The 24,297-nt window shown below is 40.6% G+C and overlaps 1 protein-coding gene across 1 annotated transcript in view; it reads left to right on the top strand.

The window, feature by feature from the left end:
• Window positions 1–24,297, top strand: part of col9a2 (procollagen, type IX, alpha 2) — a 131,447-nt gene that overhangs the window by 48,884 nt on the left and 58,266 nt on the right. The window contains exons 13-19 of the mRNA XM_059954240.1: window positions 2,379–2,432; window positions 3,199–3,252; window positions 3,676–3,729; window positions 6,512–6,565; window positions 7,899–7,952; window positions 8,808–8,861; window positions 23,377–23,430. Coding sequence (XP_059810223.1) covers window positions 2,379–2,432; window positions 3,199–3,252; window positions 3,676–3,729; window positions 6,512–6,565; window positions 7,899–7,952; window positions 8,808–8,861; window positions 23,377–23,430 — 378 coding nt within the window. The remainder of the gene's footprint in view (window positions 1–2,378; window positions 2,433–3,198; window positions 3,253–3,675; window positions 3,730–6,511; window positions 6,566–7,898; window positions 7,953–8,807; window positions 8,862–23,376; window positions 23,431–24,297) is intronic.

The following is a 24,297-nucleotide window of genomic DNA, read 5'->3' as shown; positions in this document are numbered from 1 at the left end:
GAATTAAAAGAGGAAATTGAAAGACTTTTGGAACATGAACAGAGTATACGTCGTCCTGATAGTAATATTCACAACTGCTGTCATCCCAAAGTCACTACACAATAGCATTAAACAATTAGGCCCTCCCTCACTGTTATATCTATGTAAAGTTTCAGGAAACCACAATACTAAACACCACCAGAATAGCCCACAAATTCCTACCAATTGAGAAATAAGCATGCTTGGTTATGCCCATACCTCAGGCTTTACCAGCTTGAGCTGAGAAAAAAAATAAATAATACTACTAATAATAACTAATTAATACATATCAAGAACATGAGATGAAGAGTCCTTGAAAGTGAGTCCATAGGTTGTGGAAACATTTTAATGATGGGGCGAGTGGAGTGAAGTTATCTCCTTTGGTTCAAGAGCCTGATGGTTGAGGGGTAATAACTATTCCTGATTCTAGTGATGTGAGTCCTGAGTCTTCTTGATGACAGCAGTGAGAAGAGAGCATGCCCAGGGTTGTGTGGGGGGGTCCCTGATGATGGATGGTGCTTTCCTGCGACAGTACTTCGTGTAGATGTGCTCAATGGTGGGGAGGGTTTTATATTATAGACTGGGCCATGTTCTCTACTTTTTGTAGGATTTTCCATTCAAGGGCATTGGTGTTTCTGTACCAGGCTGTGATGCAGCCAGACAATATACTCTCCACTACATATCTATGGAAGTTTGTCAAAGTGTTAGATTGATGCCGAATCTTCACAAACTCCTAGGGAAGTAGATGTGCTGCTATGCTTTCTTCGTAATTGCCCTTGCATGCTGGGCCCAGGTCAGGTCCTCTGAAATGATAATACTGAGGAATTTAAAGTTGAACTTCAACTCTCCACCTCTGATCCTCCAATAAGACTGGCTCATAGTTTCCAGCTGCTGGTTGTTACTAAATTACATTGAAAAGTTTACACAATCCAGAATCACGATTCTTAAAAAGGATTAAGAGTTGACCTGACTGAGGTTCCCTCTGTTAATTAAAAGGGTGGATGGTGAGAAGCTACTCCCGCTGGAACCAAAGAGCAGAGTGAAAATTAGAACCAGGCCCTTTATGAGTGAAGTTGGGAAACACAGTTACAGGGAGACAGTGGTAAAAACTTCCTGCTACAAATGTTAACCAATGCTGATAGTTGACTATCTTCATCTGACAGTGAGATTTTGGGGAGTCAATAATAAAGAGCACAATGAAGATGATAAATGGTGACAGGTGTTGTACTGGGCAGAAGAACAGCACAGAGGGTTAAACAGCTAACTGATTCTCCAAACAGTATCCTTTCTCCATGGAAGTGTATTTCAGAGTGTAATTTGTCTGGAGCTTGATGACCATTGCTGTTCTGAAGGGACCTGTTCTGCTCTTTGTGAGTTTTATATATGACTTTGATGAGAAAATGGAAGGGTGGGTTAGTAAGTCTGCGTATGACACGTGGAATTGTGGAGAATGTGGAAGACTTTCATAGGTTATGATGGGGCATAGACAGGATACAGAGCTGGGCTGAGAAGTGACAGATAGAGTTCCACCCAGGAAAGTGTGAAGTGATACACTTAGGAAGGTCAAATTTGAAAGTAAAGTCCAAAGTTAATAGCAGGGTTCTTTAGCATTGTAGAGGAACACATTGGATGAATGTTGGGGTCCAAGTCCATTGACCCTTCAAAGTTATCATGCAAGGTGGTTAAGAAGGCAGTTGATGTGCTGGCCTTCATGAACTGGGGAAATGAGTCAGGAGCCATGAAGTAATGTTGCAGCTTTATAAAACTCTGATTGGACTACATTTGGAATATCGTGTTCAGTTCTGGTCACTTCATTATGGGAAGGAGGTGGAACCTTTAGAAAGGGTGCGAAAGAAATTTACTAGGAAGCTGCCAGGATTAGAGAGCATGTTTTGTGAGGATAGGTTGAGAAAGTTAAGGCTTTTATCTTTGGAGCAAAGGGTGATGAGATGTGACTTGACAGAGATGTATAAAATTATAAGAGGATAGATAGATTGGGCAGCCAACGCCTTTTTCCCAGGGTAGCAATGACTAATACCTGTGGACATCCTTTTAAGGTGAGTAGAGTAAAGTTTAGCGGGGCTGTAAGAGGTAGGTTTTATCACAAGGATTGACAAGTGTTTGGAATGCACTGCTGTGGGTGGTTGTAGACTGATACAATAGCAACTATTTAGAGAGCCACATGGATTGAAGTAAATTGGAGGGTTATCAGCTGCGTAGGAGGAAGGGGTTAGATTGATCATGGAGTAAGTTTATAAAGGCCAACATGACATTCTGGGCTAAGGGCCTGTACTGTTTTATGTTCTATGTTCTATTAAATGTTTATCGATTGAAAGGTTTTTTTTTCTTTTTCTTTCTAGGGTATTAAAGGTGCACCTGGTATCTCTGGAGAACAAGGCATCCCCGGCCCACCAGTGAAGTATTTTTGTTTAATCCCACTGTAGGAACTCCAGTGGGCTGTTAAAAGATTAGTAGGGAGCAGGGTCCCAGGAGTATCAAAATGAAGTTTGCCGATAGGGAATAGACCTCAGTCTGGTCTAGTAGATGATGTTAACCAAGGGGAATTGGTGCTAGCTGTCCACTAATTCAGGCTGCCAAGGTAGAGTACATTAATGGCAGGTGAACAGTGTGTGGGTTCAATACAGGGTAAGTTTCTGGTTTGCACATGACAGTGGTTGAAAGTTCAGAGAATATACCAGGCATGTGTACAACGGTGATGTTGTTTTCAAAGATGACCAACTACTCTACAGATCAAAGTTCAAAAACTTGAGTAGCTTTCAGTTCCCAGCATGCAATTGTGCATGTTTTAAAAAAAAACTCCCAGCAGAAGCAATTATTGCTTTATCAGCCCAGTATGCTGCTGGGTTGTAGCTGGTGAGGCCAGTGTTGAGAATATATGATGGTAAAGTAGGAGATGCAATGGCTTTTCTAATTGCCTCATCTAAGATTTTCGAGAAATATTGAATGAATTCAGTCCAGCTGAGAGTTGAATCCCAGAATCTGGAGACAATGGCCAGAACTGTTATCCTCTACCTCTTCACTGGTAGAGCAGGCTTAGAGGAATTTCAGGCTTTGAGAAGTTGCCTCCATATAATAGAACATTAGTATTGGATATAATATTGAAATTAAGTTTGCTTTTCATAAGAATTAATAATTTACATCTTCTTTTCAAACCTACAGGGACCTCAAGGTCTTCGGGGATACCCTGGTATGATGGGAGCAAAAGGTGAAAGTGTAAGGAACTTTTGAAGTTATCTCTTAATTACTTTCTTGACATGAGAGATGTGACTGGTGGATTCTTTCTCAGTCACGCGTATTCTGCAAAAAGAACTCACCTCAAGCAACAGTGATGTGTCACCATCTTTCAGTAAGCTGTGATGTTTTAACACATCAGCTGGTTTACCTTTCATGTCCTAGATTTAGCATCACACTTCTGTGGCCAGGCACTTTTTGACTATGAATTTTGGATTAAATGTTGGACAAGATTTCTGATCAAAAAGTGCAGCTAGCACAAGGAAGGTTGTTAACAGAGTTATGTCATGCACAAAGACAAACACATGGATGCTTTTAGAATGATTTGAGGAAAAATTCAACAAGCCTTGTTAAATCTCAAAGACATTATGCAGTGCCTCATTCATGACTTCTTTCTCTCTGTAGGGTGTTCGTGGATACAAGGGGATGGTTGGTCCCGTTGGTCCTCATGGTCCTCCGGTGAGTGAAAAGGAAGCCTGCATCTCACCTTGCTTCCTACCTTTTCCTCCAATGATTTGTTCTTGGTCTCAATGTTGGGGTGATGATGAGAAAGTTCTGCATTTCACAGCTGCCTGGAGCTGAAACTTCCATTCAGTCAGAAATATTCACTGGGTTTGATTCATCGATACATACAAAAGCCCTGTTCAGCTTTGTTTAATACTTAGATTCAATTTTGTGGTTAAAATAGTCAATAATGGCCTCTAGAAGATCAAAAACCTAAATTTCAACAAGTTGGTGACACATGGCAAGCTGGAATTGGGGGAACAATAAGATACAATGCAGAGTGAAACTTCTCAAACACAACCTCTTCATTTTATTCTCAGATCTAAACCCAAGAAAGATAGAGTTAGTCTTTAACTGACCCACAGGTTATTACAGTTGCACCTGCTGTTCCTAAACACCATCATGACTTAAGGAAATGATGAGAATAGTCCTTGAGCTGTTTGAGTCTGTCCCTCCATTCAGGAAGATTGTGTCACATTCAGATTCAGATAGGGATTCATTTATTTGTCATATATCCATCGAAGCAGTGAAGTGTGTTGTTTGCAATGAAACCAACATAACTAATAATGTGCTGGAGGCAGTCCACAAGTATAACTAAACCTTCCAGCGCCAATATAGTATACCCACAGTGCTCATCAGAACAAGACACAACACATAAACAGGACTGTTATGATGTGTGCTGGCAATGTCCAAACCCAGGTACAAAGGAAAGTCAAACTCGGATGTAAAGACTATGACCAGAGTTCATTCATAAGAATTCCAACAGAATATTGGTGGCTCTGTCAATTGACACCACAAGACATAACATACTCAAAACTAGGACCCCACGATTACTGCTAATTGGGTGTCCACTTAAATACTACAAGTAACGCGGAATCCCTGAGCCACTGATGTTCTGTCGGAGTTCTTATGGATAAAGTCAGGTCATCATTTCTCCACTGGAGTCTGTCTTTTCTCTGCACTTGGGTTCCAACATTGCCAGCACATGCCATGACAAGAACACACAAGACTGAAACTGTAACTACTATGGCCTTGAAATAATAAACTATTCCAAGGGTTCATAAGGCTTTAGCAGAAAAAATTCCTTCCCATGTAATATAAACATTGAATATACCGGAAATACTCAGTAGGTCAGGCAGCATCCTTGGGTAAAGAAACTGTTAGTGCTCCAAGTTGAAGACCTATTGTCAGAAGTGAGAAGAAGACCAAATTTCTATTCTGAAACTATGGCTTTCGTTTTCTGACTACCCCATGAAGGGAAACATTTTTTTTACTCAGAACCAGCAGTTAGTGTAATGCTTTGCAATGCCAGTGATTAGAAGATCATGGTTCAATTCCTGCTGCTGCTGTCTGTTCACCCTGTAACTGTGTAAGTTTCCTCCCCCATTCCAAAACGACGTACAGGTTAGGGTCAGTAAGTTGTGGGCATGCTGTTTTGGAGCTGGAAGCATGGCTGCCCCTAGCACATCGTAAATTATGACACAAAAGGATGCATTTCACTGTATGTTTTGATGTAAATGTGACAAATAAAATTAATCTCTAAATCTCTAATATGACATCCTCTTAATCTTGTATGATTTGATAGGATCTTCTAGTCTTTTCCAAAACTCCAATCAGTCAGCCCAACCTGCTTAACCTTCCTTTATAAGACAGCACTTTCATATCAAGAATCAATTTCTGACACTTTTCAGAACTATCAGATATATGCCACATTAAATAAAGAGGCATAAACTGTCTCTAGATGTGTTCTCCCCAATGCCCTATACAGTTGTAACAAGACTCTTATTCTCCATCCCTATTGCAATAAGCTTATCTTCCAAATTATTTGCTGTACCTGCAGGTTAACTTTGTGCATGAGCCCAAACAAGTCCTTCTGTCCACCCATGTTCTGTAGTCTTTCTCTTTTTAAGCAATATTCTCCACAGTTGATCCATTCTCTCATTCTCCCAGTCCAACGCTCCCACCACCTTACCGTGTTCCTCTCAGTCCCACCCACCCTCATCCATTTATCTGCCTGCTGTTTCCTTAATCTCCTGCCTTGTGATCCCATTATACACCTTTCCAGATTCTCCGCAGCTATTGATACTGTCACATGATTGACTTTTTTCAGAGTAGCAATTTTCCTGTTGATTATCTGTTCTTGCTCATAACTGAATAAAATAATTTCCAATGGCATTTGAAGTATGAACGATCCTGCTTCTTTCTGCAATGTTAAGCCAAGCATCTGTGATACCTGGAACTCCTGTTTCATTCTGCATTTGGGTGTGGTTGGACAGCTCCTGTGTGATCATAGACACAGGAGAGTCTGGAGATGCTGGAAAATCTGACCAACACACACAAAATGCTGGAGCAACTCAGCAGGTCTGGCAACATCTATGGAGGGAACTAAACTGTTGATTTTTGGGCTGAGACCCTTCATCAGGATCAGAGTCCTGATGAAAGGTCTCAGCCTGAAACACTGACTGTTTATCCCTCCATAGGTCTGCCAGACCTGCTGAGTATCTCCAGTATTTTGTGTGTGTGTGTCTCCTATGTAATCAGACTGATGATGCTGGTGAACCTCTGTCATTTTCAAGAGAATGTAAAAAACTCTTCACCTTTAGGATCTTTGTGATGGATGGTCCTGGTGACGCTGTTACTGTAAAGTCATCCACGAGGTCTTCCATCCCATTTTTCATATACCTAAACCTTCAGTTTGAAGATTTGACTAATTGTATTTCTTACTCTTGTTGCTTAGGGTAAACAGGGGCCTGAGGGTCCGCTTGGTGACTTTGGTGACAAAGGAGATCGGGTGAGCTATTTCAGAATTACACCCTTAATCTCTTGGTGTACGTGAGGGGAGGAGGATTTGGGGTTATACAGCAGCAATCACAACTGCAGGACATCCCTAGTATTAGTATGCAGGGCTCTCAGCGGGGTGAGGAATGCACACAGACCTGTCAGTGTGTAAAGGGTGGCCAATGCAGGGAAGATCACGCAACCTCAGGTGATCCCAACTTTGTTTTATTTTTAAAGCAGATTTCTCAGTGGGGTGATATTTTAGTGTGAGGAGGATTCAGTAGGTGGTATCTGTATAAAATGGGCTGGCAGTGAGGTGAAGAAAGATACAGCAGTACTGTATCCAGTCTGCTCAATTATCAGTGGGTCCAGTTGTTTCAATGGTGTGGAGTATACTGGGACAGGAAAGTGATGAGGCAATATTGTATAAGCATGTCAATGGGGATGAAGGGATATCTGGGCTAAAATGGAACATGTGGAGGCTGGTCAATGTATGCAGGGATATCATAGGGTTGATGTGACTCTGTAGAGGACTGGTGTTAGTGCGGAATTAGTGTGTGTGGGTCTGCCGGTAGGTACCAGTCTATTAGCAGCATGATGTCTTGAAACAAGCACTTTTTATTTGAGTGTAATATGCGTCTGTGTGCTCCTGAGGTGAAGTACAGTGTGCAGTCTGCACTTAATGAGAAGCAATATCAGAGCAGTACAAGGCTTGTACTGAGACGGGATATTGGTGCATACAGGGCTGTCAATGTCATGGTGTATTATTCTTTTTGGTGGTATTAATATGCTCAGTGGTTTTAGGAAAGTGTGGTCTCTGTGTACAATATTTTGCAAATACTTAGACTAAGTTAAGAGCATTTAGATGAATGGCAGGTGGTCTCACTGAACTACACAGTCACTGGAATTCCCTATCCAGGGGGTTGTGGGAACTCTGTCACTGAGAATATGCAAGACAACCTGTGGAGTTTTAGATCAGAAGGGAATTGAGGATCATGTGGTTAGTGCAGGAAGGTTGAACCAAGGTTAAAGGTCAGCCCGGATCTACTGAGTGGTAGAACAGGAAGCAAATGGCTCCTCCTGCAATGTTTTATGTTCTCAGTATGAGATGTGTGAGGAGAGAGGGAGATGGGTAAAACTGGGTCCCATTTAGGTTTGGCCATATTGATAACAGTCGGAAAAGTAATCTGAAGTGGACGATGTGCAAGGTTGTTCCTGTGTGGCTATCTGCAGTGTAATTTACTCTGTATGAGGTAACTTTGTGCCACGTGTTCTGGTTTCTGGTTACTTGCCCTATTACGTTGAGCACCCATCACTCACTAACTAACTGCTCTGTCACTTCACAGGGAGATCGAGGGCAGCCGGGACGCCAAGGTCCCTCGGGACCCAAGGGAAAAAATGTAAGTTACTTCTATTCTTCATAATACATTCAGAAATGCTCTTCATTCATTTCCTTGGTTAATTACTTTTTGACCACAGTTCCAATTAAAAGGTTCAGAGTGACTGAGTGAAAGGGCTGCCAGATTTTAATCTGGAGTGTTCCAGTAGATTAAATGTTGTCACTTGGGCTCAGAGTTGGGCTGTAGCATTGGGCCTAATCGATGGTGTCGGATGCAAGACCAGGGCTGGGACTGGGTTCAGTGCAAAGTCAGAACTTCACAGCTTAGTGAGAGAGAAGTTTCCAGAATTTCATTATCCTTCACATGTAGTCATGTTATCTGACATCTTCCTCCGATGGTACAAGAACAGTTTTAATTTTCTTCCCTCTTGTTGTGGACTCCATGCTGGGACAATACATTCCTTCTACCTGAATAGTTCCTAAGAATTACCCACTAATTCTGTGTTTCATTCAAATCTGAAGAACTGTACTGGTTTAGGAAGACAGCTCATCGTCACCTTCCCAAGGGCAATCAGGGATAGGGTGGTGGTGAAGCCCACCTTGCCTTGAATGATTTTTTTAAAATTGCAGAAAATACGAGTCTCTGTATGCAGGTAATACTAGGAATTTAACTGATTGAACCCTGCCTTTGATCTGGTGCTCCTGCACAGTCCCTCCAAGGACAGGGGAACACTCCGAAGTTTTGGTGTCTGGCAGTTATTGCACTGCTTTAAATGGGTTTAGTCGAGGCTCTGTTTGATCAAAACTAAACTTCCTCAATGCAAAAAATGAGACTAGGGCTGATCTGTGTAAAGTCACAGTCATTGTCCACACACTGACTCTTTCTGCTGACTGTGCACTGTGTGTTTTATTACAGGGATTACCAGGCATTGATGGCAAGGATGGCACCCCTGGGGTTCCTGGTATGAAGGTATTTAACACAGATTAGCTTTGGACTGGGGAGAATTTGTGAAAGAGATTTTGTAACGCTGCATGGATCAATACTAAACTTGTGAATGTCGGGGGACGCCTTAATCCAGCAGCCCACTGAGGCAAATAAACAGGCTTTCTGCTCATCAGTCTAGTTTAAAAAGCCCCTAATCCAAAATTGCCCTGAACTACATTTTCACTAGTGGAGAAGGTCAATTAGATCCTTATCCTCTTCCCCTCTCACCTTGTGCTAGAAAAGATGAAGACAACACTTGAGTTGGTATTATGTTCTCTGACCAGCCAGATCCTTCTTGACTCACATAAACAAACTGGGCTACTTACCAGCACAGATAGTACACTGTGCATTAAAAGGCATACAAAGAACTTGTACACCATTTATGTTAGATGCAGAATCTAGTAAGGGATTATGAAAGCACTGGGGCAAACCAAACTGTAATACTTTTGGAAAGCTTGACAACATTTGATAAATGATGATGAATTCTTTAGTGAGGTATATGGAGGCATATGTATTGGTCAAGACAGTAGAGAGAACTGTTTTCTTTATCAATCTTTTTATTAAGTTTCAAATACATAAACATAACAATGATAGTGATACAAAGAGATCGGGATTACATTAATAATGGTTAACATATATATAAGCAGACTCCGAGTAACATGTGTGATCTAAGCCTCCCAATCTCTTAGTAACTAAACATGAGAAAGGTTCAAAGGAAAAAGATTTTTACGAGAAAAAAAATCCCCCTAAACTAACAAAAAAAAAACCCAGAATAAAAACAAAACAAAACAGAAGCTGGGCTGCCTTATTTCATCGGTTAAAATCGTTATTTGTCATTACTCCGCTCCTCTATACACAAACAAAAAGTTATTGAGAAGGATTTGGAAAAGGTCAGCTTACATCATATGAAAATGTTGAATAAATGGTCTCCAAGTTTCTTCAAATTTAATCGAAGAATCGATAGTGCCACTCCTAATTTTTTCCAAGTTTAAGCATGTTATCGCTTGGGAAAACCATTGAAATGTAGTAGGGGTATTAGTATCTTTCCATTTAAATAAAATGGATCTTCTGGCTATTAATGCAATCAAACAGCAAGCTGAAGGGGATAATTGACTGGAGTCCATCACTGGTAATCCAAAAATTGCAGTAATAGAATGAGGTTGTAAATCAATATGCAAAAATGCTGAAATAATATCAAAAATATCTTTCAAATATTTTCCAAAAGAAGGCAAGACCAAAACATATGTGTCAAGGAAGCTACCTCAGACTTACATCTGTCACAGATTTATATGACAATAAAAACAAGCTAACTTATCCTTGGACATATGGGCCCTATGAACCACCTTAATTTGCATCAAGGCGTGTCTAGCACACATTGAAGAAGTACTAACTAGTCGGAGAATTTTCTCCCATTTCTCTATAGGTAAAGATACCTGAAGTTCTCTTTCCCATTCATTCTTAATTTTATCAGATGTACCCAGACATATTTTTGTAATCAGATCATAAATAAATGCTATTAAACTCTTCTGATAGGGGTTTAAACCTAAATTTTTTTCTGTAATTTCAGTTTGATGGGATACCGGAAGAGTAGGTAACATAATATTCAAAAAGTTTCTAATCTGTAAATATCTGAAAAAAATGTGATCTAGGCAAACTATATTTATTAGACAACTGTTCAAAAGACATGAGACAGTTATCCATGAATAAGTCACAAAAACATGTCATTCCCTTTATTCTTCATAAAAGAAAAGCTTGATCGATTTTGGAAGGTTGGAAGAAAAAATTAGATATAATAGGACTTGATAGGATAAATGTATCCAACCCAAAAAATTTACAAAATTGAAACCGTATTCATATTGTATGTTTAGTTATTGGATTAGCCATTTGTTTATTTAGTTTAATGAGTGCAAAGGGAAGCAAGGCCCCTGAGATAGAAGCTAATGAGAACCCCTGTACAGACTTGCACTCGAGGTTCACCCATCATGGACAATGAATTTCATCCAGATCTTGTGTCCAAAACATTAAATATCAAATATTAATTGCCCAATAATAGAATCTAAAATTTGCCATTGCCAAACCACCCTCCATTTTTGATTTCTGTAAATATTTCTTCCTTAATCTAGGATTTTTATTCTGCCATATATATGAAGAAATCTTGGAGTCAATAATATCAAAAAAGGATTTAGAAATGAAAATTGGTATTGCCTGAAATAGATACAGAAATTTAGGTAAAATAATCATCTTAATAGTATTAATTCTACCAATCAATGATAAGGAGAATGGGGACCATTTAGTAAGCAGTTGTTTAACATGATCAATTAGGGGCAAAAAGTTAACTTTAAATAGATCTTTATGCTTCTGAGTAATTTTAACACCCAAATAAGTAAAGTAATCAGTAACCAGTCTGAGTGGTGATTGTCTATAGATTGGAGCTTGCATATTTAATGGGAAAGCTCACTCTTATTAAGATTCAATTTATAACCAGAAAAAGTACTAAACTGAGCAAGTAGTAATATTATTGCAGGGATGGATTTCTCTGGGTTAGAGATATATAGTAACAGGTCATCTGCATATAGTGATACCTTATGCATTTCATTCCCATGAATAATGCCAAATATATTGGGTAAATCATGAAGAGTGATTGCCAAGGGCTCCAAGGCAATATCAGATAGTAAGGGACTTGAAGGACAGCCCTGTATAGCACCTTGAAAAAGCCTGAAAAAGGGGATCTCTGATTATTGGTAAGTACAGAAGCCGAATGTGTATAATATATCAATTTAATCCAAGATAGAAACTTTGGGCTAAAATTAAATTTCTCAAGCGTATTAAATAAATATTTCCATTCAACTCTATCAAACACCTTCTTGGCGTCAAGCAAACTAACACATTCTGGGATTTTAGATGAAGGAGTATATACAATATTCATTAACCTCCTAACATTAAAATACAAATAACAATTTTTAATAAATCCTGTCTGGTCATCAGAGACAATTTGTGGCAATACATTTTTCAATCTGATTGCCAATATTTTGGAAAAGATTTTGGAGTCCACATTCAACAAGGATATAGGTCTATATGATGCACATTCAGTGGGGTCTTTATCTTTTTTAGAAATTAAAGAAATAGATGCTTTATTAAAGGATTGTGGTAATTTACCTACCTCCTTAAAGATTCTACATAACCAAGGAGAAAATAGATTTGAAAAAGATTTGGAAAATTCTACTGTATACCCATCCAAATCAGGTACTTTACCATAATTCATCAAAGAAATTGCTTTCTTTATTTCTTCTTCCATCATGGGTGCATCTAATGCTAAACATTCATTAAATGGTAATTTTGGAATATTCAATTTCCTTATAAATTCACGCATTATGGTAGAATCATCAGGAAATTCTGATTGGTATAAAGAGGTATAGAATTAGTCAGCCATCAAACTACTATCCTGTTTACGAACTTTAATAATCTGACTTTTAGCCGAAGCAATTTTCAATTGGTTGGCCAATAATTTACTCAATTTATCACCATGTATATAAAATTGACTCTTAGTTTTAAGTAATTGATTTTCAATTGGGGATGTTAATAACAAACTGTGTTGCATCTGAAGTTCAACTGTTTTTTTATAAAGCTCCAGATTAGGAGCAACAACATTTTTTTATCAATTTCTTTAATCTTATCAACCAATGTACATATTTCATTATTAATTCATATTTTCAATCCAGCAGAATATAATATAATTTGACTACAGATGTATAGTTTAAAAGTATCCCATAATATACCACTGGAAATTTCTTCCGTAAAGTTAGTTGAAAAGAAAAGGGCAATCTGTTCTTTAATAAAGTTAACAAAGTTTAAATCCTGAAGTAGAGTAGAATTGAACCGCTATTGACGAGCACTAAAAGTTACATCAATTAATTTCATTGATAGTTTCAAGGGCGCATGATTGGAAATGGCGATTGCGTCATACGCACAGGCAGTAACAGACGAAACTAACCGAGAGTTATAAGAAAGTAGTCAGTTCTAGAATAATTATGATATACATGAGAAAGGAATGAAAATTCTTTATCATTAGGATGTCTAAAACTCCCGAGTCAACTAAAAAGGAATTAATAAGAATAGCAGATTTGTTTGGAGGTACCTGATTGGATGCAGACCTGTCCATTGAAGGATTCAGACAACAGTTAAAATCTCTGCCCATTATCAACATATATTTATTTAAATTAGGGAGAGATGCAAATAAATGTTTAAATAATTCAGGATAGTCGGCATTTGGCGCATAGATATTCGTCATAACAACTTTTTGGTTATATAGCAAACCAGGAATTAATAGAAGTCTACTATTCGGGTCTGAGATTGTTTCATAGTGAACAAATAAAATCAAGGAGTCTATAAAAATAGATACATCTTTCACCTTAGCCTGTGAATTAGAATAAAATTGCTTACCCTTCCAAAACCTAAAGAAACACTGATTACCCTCTTTCCTCACATGAGTTTCCTGGGCAAAGATAATCTGAGCATTCAATCTATGAAACACTTTAAAAATCTTCTTCCATTTAATTGGATGATGCAAACCATTCATTTCCATGAAACAAAGTTAGTTATATTATCCACTTTATTTGGATAAACCATATGGTATATAAAGGGTTAACCTTCCTGCATAGGAAACTCATGAATCAGGAACAGGGAAAAAGGTTTAAAGGGGAACCGGAAGTTACAACAATTCACAAAAATTTGTAGTTTCAGTTCAGCCCAAATGAAAAAAACTAAACTAAAGGTAGTCCTAACCCCCACTCACAAAGACCTGAAAACTGGCCAATAGACAGTCTGTAAGCTAAGTAGAAATTCCCCTACCCCCACCCTCTTGATGGCAAGTCTCCAAAATAGAAAAAGATGCAAAATACCACCCAGTCAAAACATTGAAAAAGGAATGTCATACTTGCAAAGCATTTTAAGAAGTGAAATTTTTAAAAAGTGAAACAGAGTACAATCTTATTAATATTTCAGAAAAAAATCATTCAGTCACCGGATCAGAAAAACCTTCAAACTCTAACAGTCAGAGCTATAAACTGGTTATTACTTTATAAACTAAATGAATACAGACACAAAAAATTGAGAAAAATGTGAACTTCCACCTTAATCAAAACATTGAGAAGGGAATGCTATAAACAACACCAAACCAGTGTTAAAAAAAAGATCAGCCATTTGCAAAATATTTTAACAGGTAAGCTCCAAAAAAAAAATGAAATGGAATACAATCCTATTAATATTTCAGAGAATAAAAACAGTCAATCACCAAAACAATTTCTTAATTATTTTTAAAAATGAACAATTGAAAACAATAAAGTAACAAAGGAAAAAAAAGAAATTTAAACATAGAAGCATAATAAACATCCATACTCCAAAACAGAATACGAGTGTTATCAAACCAGTGGCAAAAATCTTCAAACTTCAAAAGTCTAAATCTATGAACTGATTATTAACATAAACCAAATGAATACAGATACGAAGAGACATTCAATTTATTAGACAGCTGGGATCGAACATTGGTCGTCAAGGAATTGTTGAGTTTCTTCCACAGATTTAAATCATTTAAGTGATTTGTCAGGCAGAACAACCCTTAAACAGGCTGGAAATAGTAGAGCTGGTTGAAGCTTTCTTTGATAAAGCTCGGACATCACTGGTTTAAAAAGTAGTCTTTCTCGCATCACCTTGGGACTATAGTCTTCAACCAGTCGAAACTTGAGGTCCCCGTGTACAATAACCCCTTTCCAATGGGCAATTCAAATTAAATGCTCCTTATACATAGTGGAATCCACACTATTCCACATAGTGGAATTGAAGTATAACAGGCTGGGGCTTCAGCTCTTTAGGGGGTTTGAGTCTCAGAGCACGCTGCGCACGATCGAGTATAGGGATAATAGAGAACACGTCCATTAAAAGTTGAGAAAAGAATTTAGTAAGCTCACCACTCTCAACGTCTCCACAGAGTCCTATCATTCGCAGGTTCTGTCTAGGACTACGAATTTCCAGGTCAATAACCTTGAGTTTATACTGTTCCAGTGGTCAATGTTAATTTCTTTTCCAGCACATCCAATCTACGATCTCTCTGTCTTCCAGATTTATCGAGTTCAGATATTTGCCACTGTTGTTTTTCATTCTCTTGCTCAAGAGCTCCCAGTTTGCTTTCGATCTCCTTTAATGCTACTTCCAAAGTAGAACATTTTTTATTGAATTTATCATCCAAGAGTTTCGACATAGCTTCCAAAGTGAGTAGAGATTGTCTAAGTTGTTCAGAATCACCTTCTTTCCTTCCACTTCCATTACTGGCTTCCTTGCCTTCGGTTGATGCCTTTTGCCCTGTGGTATTCATTTCCAGCAATTAAAAATCAAAGTTCAGGCATATAAAAGAGTTATAAACACTTCAATATAAATAGTGAAAGGGTGGTAAAGAAATTGAAAAATGAACGGAGCAAAGCCCAAATATGACTTACTCCATCTGGTGCTTCATGAGAATCGAGAGAACTGTTTGCTTGGTGCAGAAAGTTATCAGGCTAATGTTGATGCCATATGAAAGAGGCAGAGAAGGCCTGGAGAATTATTCTGTTGCAAATTCCAGTGCACAGGAATGTAAGCTGATATTAAATGAGCTGAGGTGGTGTCTCTCCCTTCAGCTGCTGTATTCAAAGACAAAGAATGAGCACACACAGTGCCACACACTACTGAGGAAGATCTGTGCGAAAACAAGCTGTTATATAGCAAAAACAAGCCTCTCAGTGCCACATGCTACTGTGCATCTATGACAGTATCACTCTAGCCCAGTATGATGTTCTGCTGAGGGGTTGTCTATTGGTGGGTCCTCAGGTGGCTGGCGAGGCTATTCCGGGATCCACATATTCTGCTGCATGGTGGGCAAGAGGAAGTGGTGGCTGGGTCTTTTGGTTGTTCATTCCCTCCTTTCGCAGCTGCCACTTGTTCTCTGTGGCACAGTGGAGGGTGCTGTTAGCACAGCTTCCTCTAGAGCAGATTTCCTGCAGAAGACCTGTTGAGTGCAATGTCTTCCCAGTTCTTAGCTGTTGAATTTCTGCAGGCTGACCTTGATGTTATCTTTGAAGTGTTTCCTTTGCCCACCAGGGTCTTGCTGGCTTCCTTCAGCTGGGAATTAATGATCTGTTTGGGGAGATGTGAATTAGACATCCAGATAACATGACCTATACATCTGAGTTTGTGTTGCTTTATCGTGGTGGAGATGCTGTTTATGTTGGCCTCCTCCAGTACCCTGGTGCCTCTGTCCTTCCAGATGATCATCAGGTTCTCTGTTGGTATTGTTTCAGGTGCTTACCATAGGTGCTGCATGATTCAGTTCAACCAGTAATGGAAGAACAAGTGCTCAATTGTCCAAGAGCTTTGCTTGGACCTGCAGGCTGTGGTCTTCCAAGACACTTTTCCTTTACTTTGCATAGATTCCACCAGCACGGCTCAGTCAGTGGTTGATCTCTGAGTGGATGTCTGCTTTTGAGGAGAGAATGCTGCCAAGGGGTCTCCACAGAAAACCAGGCAGTATCACACACAGGTCTGTGTCAACTGGGTTAGGTATCAACACAGATTTGTGTCAAGTACACAAAGCATAAACAAACAGAGAACATGTACAGCAGTTATGTTAGAGTCGGAGTGTGATAAAGAATTATACAGGCACTGGGGACCACTTTTAGAGAGCAGTTGTACCAGCTCAGCAATTCGTTGCTCCAGGTTTTCAAAGTCTGAGTGCCACCACTGATTGGAGGAAAAGGTGACCCTGGCAGGGTTCAGTCAGTGCTGGTGCTGAAGCCTCATAAATGTGGAGCCCTTGGAGATGAGCTGAGACAGTGATCAGGGTACACTGTGGTGGCTGATGGCAGAGTTGATAACAGCAAAGTGGAAGCACGTATTGTCTATGCGTCCCGAACAAGGTCTAAATGGAAGTTCACAAGGATGATTCCAGGAATGAAAGGGTTATCATACAAGGAACGCTTGATGGCTCTGTGTCTGTACTCGCTGAAATTCAAAAGGCTGAGGGGGGGGGGGGGGAATCTCATTGAAACCTTCCAAATGCTAAAAGGCCTAGACAGAGTAGATATGGAAAGGATGTTTCCCATGGTGGGAGAGTCTAGGACAAAAGGGCCCAGCCTCAGGTTAGAGGGGTGCCCTTTCAAAACAGAGATGTGGAGAAATTTCTTTAGCCAAAGGGTAGTGAATTTGTGAAATTTGTTGCCACATGCAGCTGTGGAGCCCAAGTCATTGGATGTATTTAAAGCAAAGATTGATAGGTTCTTGATTGGACATGGCATCAAAGGTTACAATAGACAATAGGTGCATCTGAGCTTCAAGCTCATCTGTCTTATTTCTGACACTACGCGCATTCAAGTATAGAATTCTTAGCCCATTCCTCCTCTCTTTGCTTAAAACACTGTCTATTGTACCTAACCCAGCTCCTTGAACTTCCATCGGGCTAATTGCATCTTGAATTTTGATGACCTTCTCAAGATCACCCAAACCTTCTACACATTTAACCCCATGCTCCTTCTGACCAACCCTCTGTACATGTAACTTTTCCAACACATGTTCTGTCTCACCTTTCTCCTTTACACAATTAATAGTTGGGAAACGTGTATTCCCCACCTGTCCCTTATCCTTCATCATATCATCTTCTCTTGTATTCTGGATCCCTGCCCCCTGCACATCTAGTTTAAACACCCCCGAGCAGCACTGGCAAACATTCCTGCAAGATTGTTAGTACCCCTCCAGTTCAGATGTAGACCGTCCCTTCGAAACAGATCCCAATGTCCCTGGAACAAAGACCAATTATCCAAAAACCTGAACCCTTCCTTCCTGCACCATGCTCTCAGCCTCGTATTAATGTGCATAATCATTCTATTCTTCGCCTCACTCGCATGTGGCACAGGTAGCAATCCCGAGATTGTCACCCTGGAGGTCCTGCCTTTCAGCTTCACTCCTAACTCCCTGAACTCTCTAAGCAGGACCCCCTCACTCACCTTACCTACATCGTTGGTCCCTACATGGACCACTACATCTGGGTTCATGCCCTCGTTCTCAAGAATAGCCTGCACCCGATCTGAGATGTCCCGGACCCTGGCACCAGGGAGGCAACATACCATCCGAGACTCCCAATCTGCCCCACAAAATCTCCTATCTGCCCCCCTGACTATAGAATCCCCTAAAACTATTGCTCTCTTCTCTTCCCTCCTCCCCTTCCTAGTTGAGGGTTCAACCTCTGTGCCAGAGGCAGGACCACTACAACTCATTCCTGGTAGGTCATCCCCATCAACAGTATCCAGTACGGTATACTTATTGTTAATGGGAATGGCCGCAGGGGTGCTCTGCTCTCTCTGCCTGCTTCCCCTGCCTCTCTAGACCGTCACCCATCTGCCTACTTCTTGGATTTTTGGTGTGACTACCTCCTGATAACTCCTATCTATCTCTGCCTCTGCCTCCCGAATGATCCGTAGTTCATCCAGCTCCTGCTCCAACTCCCTAACTCGGGCTGATAGGAGCTGCAGCTGGACGCACCTTTTGCAGGTGTGGTCATCAGGGACAACTGTGTTGACCCTGACTTCCCACATACTGCATACGGAGCACACTACTGCTCTGACTGTCTCCCCCATACCTGAACTGAATTAATAGAATAAGTCTAAAAAGCACCTAGCGACCTTACCTTCTTCCTCTCAGCGAGCAATCACACAGACTTACCGAAGTCCCCTTACGCCGAAGCCCACTTAGCCAAAGCCCAGGACTCTGCTTCCACAGACTCCGCTGGCCGCTCTGAAAAGAAGTCCTGCCTTTTAAAGTGTGCGCTCGACGCTGACGTCACTCGCGCCTGCACAGTTCCCCCTCCTCCACGGGTATTGACCAGGTAGGCTTAAATCCTACCTACAACGGTCGAATTCTCTGAGATCCCAGCTGAATCACAAGCTGTAACTTCCTCCCGATTCAAATGACCGCTCTGAAAAGAAGTCCTGCCTTTTAAAGTACAAGGAGAAGGCCAGGAACTGGGGTTGAGGAGGAGATAGAAAAAAAAGGATCAGTCATGATTGAATGGTGGAGCAGACTTGATGAGCCAGATGGCCAAATTCTGCTCGTGTGCCTTATGGTCTATGGTCTTATAATCACTCCGCACCGCCTCTCATTCACATTTTCCACACCATCCTCCAACATTCTTGGCCCAACAAGATAAACTTTCAAATAAATTCAGGCTGTTTCACTGCACACGTTTCAGTGGTAACTCTCTGGGGCAGAAGGTTATGGGTATTCTTTAGAGTTCCAGGTTCAGGATTGTTTAGCGTCATTTCCAGTGCACAAGTGTAAGGACCGCTCAAAATAATTGTTACTCTGGATCCGATGCAGCACTCTAACAAACACATCGAGATAAAGAACAGAATAACACAAACACTATCCCCCGCTTTTCGGAAGTTCGCTTTACACCACTTCGCTTTTACAAAAGACCTACATTAGTACCTGCTTTTGCTAACCAAAAGAAATCTGAAGAGGATTTTTGCTTTTATGAAAAAAGGCGAAAAGCAAAAATAGCGTTTAGCATTTGTTTTGCAGCGAGGCGTTGTAGAGGCAGCGCGCACCCGAGACAGCAATAGTGGCACCGCCAAGCTCCTTCCCGGAAACTGCACTCAGCATCAAGCCACCACAGCTTTGAACTGTATCTGTGAGCATCTGTGCTTTATCTCGATTTATTCTGTGCATCCGTTAGCAAGATGTGTCCTAAAGTATCAGAAAAGCCCAAGAGAGTTTGTAAGGGTGTTACGCTTAGTGTAAAACTGGATGTAATTAAGCGTTTTGATCATGGTGAACGAAATAAAGACATTGTGCGTGCGTTGAACTTGCCTGAGTCCACCATTCATACTATTTACACGCAGAGAGAAAGAATCTTGAAAGCTGCCGATACGAGGAAATCTGCAGATGCTGGAAATCCAAGCAACACACACCAAATGCTGGTGGAACACAGCAGGCCAGGCAGCATCTATAGGAAGAAGCACTGTTGACATTTGGGTCTCGGCTTGAAACGTCGACAGTGTTTCTTCCTATAGATGCTGCCTGGCCTGCTGCATTCCACCAGCATTGGGTGTGTTGCTTGAAAGCTGCCGATGTACTATTGGTTCTGCTAGTAGCAAAGTGATCTCTTTTAGTCGGCATCCAGTAATGGATAAAGTGGAAAGTCTATTGCTTGAGCGGATTGGTGGGTATACAAAGTGTGGTGTTCCGTTAAGTTATCAGTTAGTCAGTCAGTCTTTTTAATAAGCTGAAACAGAAAGCACTGAACGATGATGATGAAAGTGTTGCGAAAGTGGAACTTAAAGGTAGTCATAGGTGGTTTGATCGGTTCTTGAGGCGAGGGCAGCTTCATAGCTTAAAGGTTACTGGAGAGAGTGCTGCCGAAAAGTTCCCAGAAGAACTGAAGAAAATAATTACAGAAGGTGGTTATTCGTATAAGCAAGTGTTTAACTGTGACGAAACTGAAAGTTATTGGTTTTATGTGTTATTTGATATGATTTGGTAGGTTATTTTTTGGGTCTGGGAATGCTCAAAAATTTTTCCCATATAAATTAATGGTAATTGCTTCTTTGCTTTACGACATTTTGGCTTACGAAAGGTTTCATAGGAACGCTGTACTTTCGGATAGCGAGGGAAACCTGTAATCATAAATACATAAATTCCTACAGAGGGCAAGGCAGATAATCAAATTTGGCATCTCGAGCATATTACTGAGGGGAGGGCTCCACTCTCAGATGGGATGCTGACCTCAGGCCTCATCTACTCCTGAGTGAGGACATAGAAATCCCCCAGCTCCATTCTGATGAAAGGCAGGAAATTGCTACTGGAAATGTTACTGGAACTGGAGCTATCGATCACAGCTTGACTGTTGTTTCCCAACGACAGCTGCATTTTACCTTTTGGTGACCCAAGATCGTTACCATATTCAACAGTTAGGTCACTGGAGTTCATTTCCCTTTGTTGGCAAGGTACTGAGTCAGCAGAGTTATTAAAGGCGCAATTCCTTCAATAAGAATATTGATAAAGAGGGCAAGACCGAGTAAGCAGGTGGGCATATTAGTATTAAATTGTTTTTTAAATTAAACCCTTTTGGTTTGAGGTCAATTGACATACCTGCCCTGAAATTGAGAACAGAGCATGGAAAAAAAATTTTCTCCAGTAAAGTGAGGAATGTTTGGTATATAACCATATAACCATAGAATTAAGAATTGAAAATACCCATGGACTAAGATGTTAACTATCCTGTGCTATCATCAGTGGGATCGTCAGTTGATTTGCCACCTGTCTTCAGGAGTTTCAGCCCGCTTATGATCAAGACTCCCTCGAGGTGGCGGGCCAGCAGTGCTAAAGCAACACCTCCCACTGATGAGCTTAACAACTTGGCATCTGCCTCTATCAGAGTTGTTGGTCGCTTCCATCCAACAGATATAACAATTATAGCAGAGAAACAGGACATCTGGGCCCTTCTAATCCGTGCCGAACGCTTAATCCCATCTAATCCCATTGACCTGCACTCAGCCCATAACCCTCCATTCCTTTCCTGTCCATATACCTATCCAATTTTTTTTTAAATGACAATATTGAACCTGTCTTTACCACTTCTACTGGAAGCTCGTTCCACACAGCTACCACTCTGTGAGTAAAGAAACTCCCCTTCGTGTTTACCCCTAAGCTTTTGCTCCCTAACTCTCAACTCATGTCCTCTTGTTTGAATCTCCCCTACTCTCAATGGAAAAAGCCTATCAATGTCAACTCTATCTATCCCCCTCATAATTTTAAATACCTCTATCAAGTCCCCCCTCAACCGTCTACACTCCAAAGAATAAAGATCTAACTTGTTCAACCTTTCTCTCTAACTTAGGTCTGAAACCCAGGTAACATTCTAGTAAATCTTCTCTGTACTTCCTCTATTTTGTTGACATCTTTCCTTTAATTCGGTGACCAGAACTGTACACAATACTCCAAATTCAGCCTTACCAATGCCTTGTAAAATTTTAACATTACATCCCAACTCCTATACTCAATGTTCTGATTTATAAAGGCCAGCATACCAAAAACTTTCTTCACCACCCTATCCACATGAGATTCCACCATCAGGGAACTATGCACCATTATTCCTAGGTCACTCTGTTCTACTGCATTCCTCAATGCCCTACCATTTACCATGTATGTCCTATTTTGATTATTCCTACCAAAATGTAGCACCTCACACTTATCAGCATTAAACTCCATCTGCCATCTTTCAGCCCACTCTTCTAACTGGCCTAAATCTCTCTGCAAGCTTTGAAAATCTACTTCATTATCTACAACACCACCTATCTTAGTATCATCTGCATACTTACTAATCCAATTTAACAACCCCATCATCCAAATCATTAATGTATATGACAAACAACATTGGACCCAATACAGATCCCTGAGGCACACCACTAGTCACCGGCCTCCAGCCTGACAAACAGTTATCCACCGCTACTCTCTGGTATCTCCCATCCAGCCACTGTTAAATTCATTTTACTACTTCATTATTAACTCTATTGGCCTACAGAGTGAGATGTGGGGAGAGTAGGACCTGGAGGTGCCTAACATTGAATTTTTAATATATTAGATAGGTGACAGGACCTTTAATAGAAGTTAATGAGGTATGTGCTGCACCTTCCTCAAATGCTGTCAGTACCCTCACTGTCAATGTCAGAAATGGGTTGAACTACTTTATGATCGCAAAACATTACTTCCATCTCACTGGAGGCACTTGCAGATCCCCAGCTCTTTGGTAGTGGCTGCGTGCAGGTGTTTCTCAAAGGGGCAATCTTGGCTAAATGTAGGTCTCCAGTCCTGTATTAGTTTGATTACAAGATGCCCTTGTTGTCAGTTACGTAAAGCTGGGCTGTTGGTTTCTGTGGAGGGGCCCTGCTTTTGATAGGTCCGCGAGGTACCCATCAGTGCTGGGAGCTGCTGTTATACATAACGTTAACATAATTCAACATTCATGAGTGCGAAATTGCCATGGGTGTACTTTTCCTTCAGAGCGTTAGTTCTCCATTTCGCCTTTTCTATCCAGCAGGGTAATTCTGTAAAGGCCACTGGGAATGTATTAACATCTATGTCTGATGCATTCAATAAAGCAAAGGGGCTTTCCCAACCTTTAGCTTTACCTCACTGGCCACTGGTTTCAAGAGGGAGAGGAATGAGAAAATCACTCAGTTTGTTCCTTTGAATACATACAGTACAAGGTGATCCTTAATATTTTACATCTTTGAAATGTCCAACACAGCAATCTGAATGGTTTCAGAATCGGTGGGAATAATGGGGACATGGCTGCAGCATGTGTTTTTCCTCAGCCCGTGGTTATATGCAGCCCTGAACTGCAATGGCTTCTACATCCTGAAATTCTGCAGTGTTTGGTGAAGACTCATGAACTTTTCCTCTTTCCCCGTTTCTGCTGTAGGGAGCAAATGGCCAAGCTGGGATTCCAGGACCTGCTGGTCCTCAGGGCAAAGCTGTGAGTATCTGTGCTTGTTTATTAATCAGTTCACAACAGGTCAATCCGGAACAGCCACACAAGAAGGCCAGTGGGAAACTGGGCCTTCAGGCACTGAGTCGTTTTCCCAAATGTTCTAAGCTGCCTGTTTTCATGATTACTTATGAAAGATTCAGGAAAACTTTAGGAAATATGCATCAGGCAATTAGGTGTTTCGAGTAAATGAGTGGAATGTTTTGAGAATGCCTTTGAGGATAAGGGAAGAGTACTTTCAGAAGGAAAGAGATATATATGAGATCATAGTATTTACTGCAGGAATGATTGGTATCGTATACCTCAAAGGTAGACCAAAGGATATTATAGTATGTATCTGAGGAAATGACAGGAATGTGCAAATTTCCCACACTTCACATCCCTCCATGTCCATGGATCCCTTAAAGTTGCTGCACAAGTTAACAAAGTGGTTAAGGAGGTGTTTGGTGTGTTGACCTTCATTTGTTGGGGGACTGATTTCAAAAGCCACAAGGTAATGTTGCAGCTCTGTAAAACTCTGGTTAGACCACACTTGGAATATTGTGTGCAGTTCTGATCACCTAAGGAAGGCTTTAGAGAAGGTGCAGAGAATGTTGCCTGGATTAGAGAGCAAGTCTTATGAGGATAAGTGAGCTAAGGCTTTTCTCTTTGGAGCAAAGGAGGATTGGAGGCAACTTGATACAGGTGTACAACATGATGAGAGGAATCGATCAAGCGGATATTACCAGGGGGCATAATTGTAAGTTGTTTGGAGGAATGTATGGAGAGGAATACGAGAAATGTGAATGGTGGTTGCATGAAACATACTGCCAGGGATGCTGGTAGATACATTAGTGGCATTAAAAACTCATAGAT

Source organism: Hypanus sabinus, chromosome 30 (genome assembly GCF_030144855.1).
Source record: "Hypanus sabinus isolate sHypSab1 chromosome 30, sHypSab1.hap1, whole genome shotgun sequence".
NCBI classification, from domain to species: domain Eukaryota; kingdom Metazoa; phylum Chordata; class Chondrichthyes; order Myliobatiformes; family Dasyatidae; genus Hypanus; species Hypanus sabinus.
This window is presented reverse-complemented; position numbering and strand designations above follow the sequence as displayed.